The following is a 7,547-nucleotide window of genomic DNA, read 5'->3' as shown; positions in this document are numbered from 1 at the left end:
GGCTATGTCCCCTCCCAAAATCTTGCCCATCCCCAGCCTAGCGTTGCTCAGCAGTAGCAAAACCACAGGTGTGTTATCAACACCTTCCTAGCTACCAATGTAAAGCACAGCACTATGACGGCCGCTATGGGAAAAATTAACTCTGTCTCAGGCAGACCCAATACACACCTCTTCAGAGCTCTCAGAGAAGCAGGAGCTAATGGAAATAGCTGTCACCAAATCAACAGCTTTCCTAAGCCTGAGCTAAGAAAGAAAGCCAACAAGAGTCCAGAACAAAGATATCATCTGGTGTAGTATCTAGATTACTAAAAGTCACACAGGCACAAGAGTGATTAAAATATAAACAAAGCTGAGATATTGTGTATAGATTAAAATATTTGTTAAGTGTTACTTTAAATTGAATCAATTAAACACGCAGAGGCTTAAAAAACACTCTATATGAAGTCAATCATTTTGTTTAGGGAATATACTTTAATATTTAACTGATAATTAGGAAGGCTTCAGAATGGGCAGTTTATACGCGTTACTGGGATTAGTTTCATCTCTATTAAAGGGTGAACGTGTTAAATTTCAATAGACAGAGCCATCTAGTGGCTTTGTCCGGGCTAGAGCCTCTGGGCACCAGCCTGGCCAGAAGACAGGCAGCATTTTAGCAGCTTCTCTGGGACAGCCAGGGACATTTCCTTGTGTTAGATTTTTGCTGTTTTCTAGGTGCACATTTGTTTATGTGATATCCCCCTGAAAAGTGTTGTCAAGAACAGGGAAAAGCATTTTGGTTTTTACATGGCCTGTTGTTAAAAGAAAAAAGAAACATTTATTTTTGCAATTTAGTAAAAGATGATTCTTATTTTCTTTTCTTAAGGCTACAGATCCAGATTCAGGGCTTTGGGGAGAAGTTAAGTACTCTATCTATGGAACAGGAGCAGATCTGTAAGTAAAAAAAAAAAACAAAAAAACAAACAAACAAACAAACAAAAAAACCAACTAACCACTACATAACCTCTAAGCAGAGTTTTAAAAGAATTTTTAAAAAAAGAACAGGCTCATTCTTGACTTGCTTGTTTCCAAGGACATTTATGCCACATTCTTTGTGAGTTCAGTGAAAACAACAGCAGAAAAACTAGTGTAATTGTTAAACATCTGCTTGATGAACCCATGGAATTTTACCCAGAAGCCCCCAAAGAGACATAAGGCAGATGAAGCACCAGTACACAGGTTCTGTTCAATCACCATTTGAAAAATGCTTGTAAGTGTTGCTTGGTCTAGTTGTTGTGAAAAGTCAATGACTTACTCTGTCGCTTTCGCATTCCACATAGCTGTACAAATAGTTCAGTTTCAAGCCTTGTCAAAATAAATCAAAGACAAGACTTTCAAGAATATAAACTTTAGCTTTGGAGGTCAGCTGCATTGGGTCTTCAAAGCATTTTGTGTATTTAAACCAAATCATCCTGCATCAGAAAGGTAAACCGATGCTTACTTGATTTTGTAATGATGCCTAGCTTCCTCTCCTGGTCTTTGGGGACAGTGCTGGGGTAAGAAAATTCTGAAACACTGTTTTTTTCCCACACTGCTTCCATCCCAGCAGTTGCCCGGGCCCGTTGGCTGGGCTCCCAGCATCACTGGTCATCACAGCTACTGCTGCTGGAACCTGCAGCTCCTGGACATGGTGAGGCTGCAGGATAGAGTATCGCAAATTAATGAGCTTTTCAGGCACTCATCCCCAGGATCTGGTTTTCTCCATACTTTATCCACCTGGAGTTAAAGGTGAACTCTTCCTGTTAAGGTGAAAGCCACTCAGGAGGCAAAATCAAAGTCCAAAATTCAAGATGTTAAGGGTGAACCTCTTCTGTAGCAGAAGGATACACATATGGGAGCATTTCCAGGATGGATTATTTTGAGCTTTTCGCTAAGTCCATAACCTAGTTGCTTAGAGGCAAGCAGGCAAAGGTCATGCTGTGCATGCAGACCTCTTAGGTTTAAAATGTAGCAGCTGGTGCAAAGAAGCTTGTGAAGGTTGTTGACGAAGGATTTAGAAAAAAATGTGAGTGCAACTTCATTCTGGTTGGAGTTATGGGGATGCTCAGACTCACTGTTCTTACGCTGATGAATGAGGAAATCAAGATATGAAGACTTTTTTTTTCCATCTCAAGTATGATTTTTTTTTTCTTGTGACTGAGTGGCATGGCTCTGTAAGGCTGGCTTGATTTCCTAGCCCTGGGACCTCCAGATCTGCTGAACACACAGTTTAATGCAGATTTGAGTTTCTATTAGAGGCACGATTTTTTCTGTCTCAGGGGTTACATCAGTGGATATGCAATTGCATTGGCAGAAAGATAAGTTGAACTGGAGCAAGAGGAATAATGTTAACTGTTGAAGATAAAACCATTATGCTGGTAATCCTACATCCAAGCTGCCAGTGGGAGTGGGGTACACTGCTGTAATCTCTTCACATCTCAGTGCTTCTATTCTTCCACTAAAAACGGGGTGATGAGAGTCCTCTCTGCATGGTTACGCTGGGTTGGGTGCTAAGGAGGCACTCAGCACAGGTGCTGCCTTCTACCAAGAGTCTGCACAGCTCTTTCCACTTCCAGGTCTTGGCTTTCATCATGACTTGTATTTGTATTTAACAGGGTAATGAAAACAATTGAAGATTCTGGATTATTAAGTGCTCCTTTTATAATCACTCTCAATTGTGCTCACAGTTGGAATACAGAAAATATTTTGTTATCTTGTACATTAATTAAAGGGTATATAAAACCTTTCATCAGGTAAAAACCCTGCTGCTTGGAGCCTACACTGTCAGTCCATTTTAAAAAGACACTGTGTTGTTATTTTCTCTATAAATCCAAGCTTTTGGCTGACACTTTTGACAGTGTCTTAGTAATTACAAATGTGTAGAATTGAACTTTCTACAGATAAATCTGAACACCCACTCCACCCCAGTGCCAGTCTATGGTAAAGTGATTATTTTTGGAGGAGATAATTTGCCCTGCACTTTGGGGAATTTGAGAGCAGCCATTTTTCTAACCCTTTCTGAGGAATGAAGAGCTTAAATATGATATGCAGCATGCTTTCCTTAGCTATTGAGGTGATATCAATGAATCTTAATTTATGCAGGACATGATCTAATACATTGTACTTATTAAGTGAACAAAAACAGGCAGTTCCTTACACATTTTAATGCAAGGAAATCACTCTGGGAGAAGGCCATCACACTGAGTATTTACTGAGGACGAAGGCTTTAACTGTAAATGCAGCTAAAATGGCTAATGCACAACAGATAGAAAAACACCAGACACTGATAGGTCTCTTGTTTTCAAGCCTAAAGGACCTAGCTAAAAAATAGGTAGAGTGAATGATTTGGAAACATCAGCCAGACAGGAGTTAGGTGAAGAGTACCAATCTTTGGGCACAGCATTTCAATGTTTAGAGCCCACCTTTGCCCCAGGCTGTAAACACACATTAAGTGACCAAAAAAAAACCCTCCAAAGTCTTTCCATGCTTTTTTTCCAGGTTCCTAGTCCACCCATCAACAGGTATAATTTACACCCAGCCCTGGGCTGTGTTAGATGCTGAAGTAAACTCAAAGTATAATTTCTATGTGAAGGCAGAGGACACAGACGGGAAATACAGCCTGGCTGAAGTGTTTATCACTGTGCTCGATGTCAATGACCACTCTCCAGAGTTCAATGAAAACATCCAGGAAAAGACAATGATCATCGGGTCACCAGTGAAGATAGAGGTGAGAGACCACAGAGCGTGGCACAAAGCCGAGTGCTTGGGAAAAGCCCCAGCTCTGCTGGTTATTGCTCAGGGATCATGACAGATGCCTGAAACATGGCTTTTCCCCAGGCTTTATTTTGCACACCAATTTATATGTAATGCATGGAATGACAGTATGTAGAGACTGCTGAGAAGGAGAAATAATTTCTGTAGGCAAAAGATAAAGTTCTGTTACAGTATTTGAACCATCAGCTGGTGGAGGATCCTAGATTATAGAGTGATCGTAAGAAGCCCAAATAAGATCAGCGAATGAAAGTACAGGGTTCTGAATACTCAGCCTTCCTGGCATACCTTTTTGCTCAAACACACAACTTCTTTCCCTTCGCTCTGCAGAATTGCAGAACCATGCAATAACAATTCACAGGCAAGGGAGCAGGACATCCTATGTCACACATTTGAATGTGTATAGTGAAGTCTGATTACACAACACCTAATGTTAGCAGAATAAATACCACAGTACAAAAAATCAAGGCAGCTATAGTTTGTAGTGTGGTGCTAATCCCATTGGTCTCTATTCATATTTGTTCCCCACACTGTGTGAGAAACTCCCCAGCAGTGGACGATTTGCATTGTACAGATTTGTTACAGTTCAGTTTTTCCTCTGATTTTATTTAATCTCAAATAGATTCTCAATTGCTTATACAAAAAGAACTCTAGTCCTGCTGTTTTTCACTAGAAAATGTGGCATAGCTGATACCAGAAAAGGGGAAATTGTTTCCAAGATAAAACAAAAACAGCCCAGTCATCTCACAGCATGGATATTATCAGAAATGAATGCTCAGAAACTTTTAGAAACTTTTATCTTTATCTTCAGGCAAAGATGCAAACAATAACATCTTTGTTCTTTACACTTCCCCTACCAGGCTATAGATCAAGATGCAGAAGAACCCAACAACATCGTGGATTATTCCATCATGCAAGCAGATCCAGCCAATGTGTTTGATATAGACCAAAGCACTGGGGAAATCAAGCTGAAATCCTATATCCGTTCCCTGGACATCATCCACAACATCACAAAGAACAAAGACTGCATATGGTCAGTGGTTGTGCAGGCCAAAGACCGAGGCTCCCCATCCTTCAGTACGACGGCAGTTCTGAAGATTGATATCACAGAGGAGGTAAGAAAATGTTGTAAAAAAATCAGGGATCATGTGAGATGATCCCTGAGAGGCACCAAAGAGTAGTCACTGCTTGCTCCATTTCTGAGACTACTTTAAAAGTACTTCAGGAGTTGAAATTAACAGCCAAAAAATTGCCAGCCACTGCTTCCTCTTTCTTGCTACCTCTGTTTTGTAGAGTGTTCCTAGAGCCTTGTGGTGAAGCTGGATTCTGCAGCCACAAATGTAAAAGACATTTTTATGAGAGAAATTGCCAAGGTACAAAGGTAGAAGCATAATGTGATTGGGAGATGAGTTTCTTGTATCTGATTGTCAGACACAGATGCAAATTAAGGGCTACAGACTCCTGAGAGTAAAGGTAAATCCTGACTGCTAGATTTCTGGTTTCTTGTTTTCATTCAGGCTAAGAAAACAATCTTTTTTGCCTACAAAAAGTGACTGGAAATTAATTGGGGTCAGAGTGAAATATATGAGACCAGTTTTGCAAGTTAACATAAGTGACATAGGAAAAGTGAGAAAACTTCACAGAAATACTTTAAAGTACATGGAATTTTGGATGTGAGTTTAATAATTGCAGTATTATTAAGAAGCCAAACAAGAAGACTCTAAAAGATAGCACACATGGGTTGAGAGTTTCCTGTTAGTCCAACTTTTACATCAACCAAAGAACAAGCAGCAATTTATGGTGAGCAGTGCATGCTTGCATGATTCTTATTTATTGTAACTGCCTTGCCATGCCTTTCAGTAGGTACCAGCAGGGAGGAAATGGGCTTTAAAGTAGATGAGAAACACATCATTAGCCTGACAGCCTCTGGACCACACAGATACTGAGCAAAGATGCCAATCTCTTCCCACAAACAGCAGCTAGCCTTCTCTTTGTTTGATCAAAATGCACCCACTGCTCCTTTGTCTGTTACAATCTTTCCCTGTTTTCTCTGTCTCCTCTTACTCCACTGATACTCCTTATCAGGTGCATTTATATGATACTTCAGGTATACAGTTCAGAGCCTGCTGTAAGTTAAAAGGTGTCTGCAGAGAACACTTGTGCTCATCAGCAGGGTAAATGTCGCCACAGCAGTGCAGGAGTAACTCCTGGTCTCTGCTGTCAGTGCCTGCTGCACCAGGACTGCTGGAGGACTCAGGGAGCTGGGGAGCTGTACGTGCTGGGTCTCTGTCGTTAAGTCTAGAGATTTAGCCATTTTTGCTGATACAAGGGAAATAAACTGCTTAACACTTTGATTTCCCATGGAAACCATAAGTTTTGGTGTTTCTCATACAACAAATAAGAACTGCTACCCACAGGCAAGAGTGGGAGCGCCCACGCTCCCTGCCTTGCTTCCAGCCTTCTCCCTGGGTGCCCATTTCAAGAGTGCGTGGCACCAGGTGGCCTCAAGTACTGTCCCCTGGCATCTAGCCTCCAGCTTTCCCTCCTCCACTGGATGAGCTGGGAACCTCCCTCTTAGCATGCAGAGCTTAGGTACAGGGCTGAGGGGTGCCAAGGCAAAGGAGGGTGCCCCACGCTGCCTCTGCTGGGGGAGAAGATTTGTCCCTAAGCCAGCTGATGAAGGACATCTGGAAGGAAAACAAGAGCAGCTGATGCTTTGAGTTAAAGAGTTTCATGGATTTCCTTCTAGTGCTTGAAGCAACATCAGCACCTGCTGAAAAAGGTGTCTTGTAGAAAGTCCCCACTCTGCTTCCTTTTGTCCCTCTCCAGGGGTACAGTTTTGGCGCAAAGTGAGGGAGAGCCCCTCCAGGTGAAGTCTAAAGAGGAAGCAGGGAGGCCTGTGAAGATTTGGATTCCTCTCAGACACAGTTTTTTCCTTCTTCCCATCCTCTTCTCGAAGTCAAGTCCTAACACAGAGCCCGAGATAGCAACAGCATCTTTCTTCACTTGATCAGCAGTATCTGCATTACTAACCTAATGTCACATCCTCCATAAGCTTTTGTGCATTTCTCCCTTACTTCTTCCATTGATTGCAATGATTTGGGTTGGGTTTTTTTATCCAAGAGCATCACATCTACTTGAAAAAAACACTCCCAAATTTCAGCTTGCACACGAGTGAGATGCAGCTCTGGTGTACAAAACCATTGGTCACTCCCTATGTTTCAGAGACAGCACAGTCACTGTTAACTCTTTGTGAAGAAAACAGTCTCTTGGTACAGGGACATTGCATGCGCACACTCACACACATACGAACTCTCAGAGGCTATTAGAAATGTACATTTCATCTCTCTGTGCTCCAGCTGTACAAAGTCTCTTTTAGTTAGCTGTTTGGTGGGCACTTCTGTATTACTGGTTTTGGATAAAGAGGATATTTTTGAACACATCCTCTAGAGGTTTCTGTGGTGTTAATCACACCAAGAAATTAAACAGGCATATTTTCTGATTAACATTTACCATTGCAATTAGTGCAAGGCTGTGCCCTTCGAGATAGATGCCTTGTGGCTAAGTTCAGCAGTATTGCACATCAAAAGGACCTTTTGCTCTTGGAATAATACAGTGATAAAAAATTCTAGAGACCTTTTAATTTAACTGAGTCTGGTTTTATGGAAATTGGTATTGAGTGGTGTCTGTTAATCTCCTATCCTTTCTCAACAGAATAAGAAACATATGCTAAAAAAAGACACTCTTTTTTAACCCGTATG

General features: G+C 41.4%; 1 protein-coding gene across 1 annotated transcript in view; it reads left to right on the top strand.

The window, feature by feature from the left end:
* Positions 1–862: 862 nt before the first annotated feature.
* Positions 863–7,547, top strand: part of CDHR1 (cadherin-related family member 1) — a gene marked incomplete at its 5' end in the record, with an annotated part of 11,687 nt that continues 5,002 nt past the window's right edge. Inside the window, 3 exons of the mRNA XM_010073520.1 lie at positions 863–930; positions 3,514–3,742; positions 4,647–4,901. Coding sequence (XP_010071822.1) covers positions 863–930; positions 3,514–3,742; positions 4,647–4,901 — 552 coding nt within the window. The remainder of the gene's footprint in view (positions 931–3,513; positions 3,743–4,646; positions 4,902–7,547) is intronic.

This window comes from Pterocles gutturalis, unplaced genomic scaffold (genome assembly GCF_000699245.1).
Source record: "Pterocles gutturalis isolate BGI_N339 unplaced genomic scaffold, ASM69924v1 scaffold21507, whole genome shotgun sequence".
NCBI classification, from domain to species: Eukaryota; Metazoa; Chordata; class Aves; order Pterocliformes; family Pteroclidae; genus Pterocles; species Pterocles gutturalis.
Note: the sequence above shows the minus strand (reverse complement) of the source record. Positions and strands in the feature narration are given on the sequence as shown.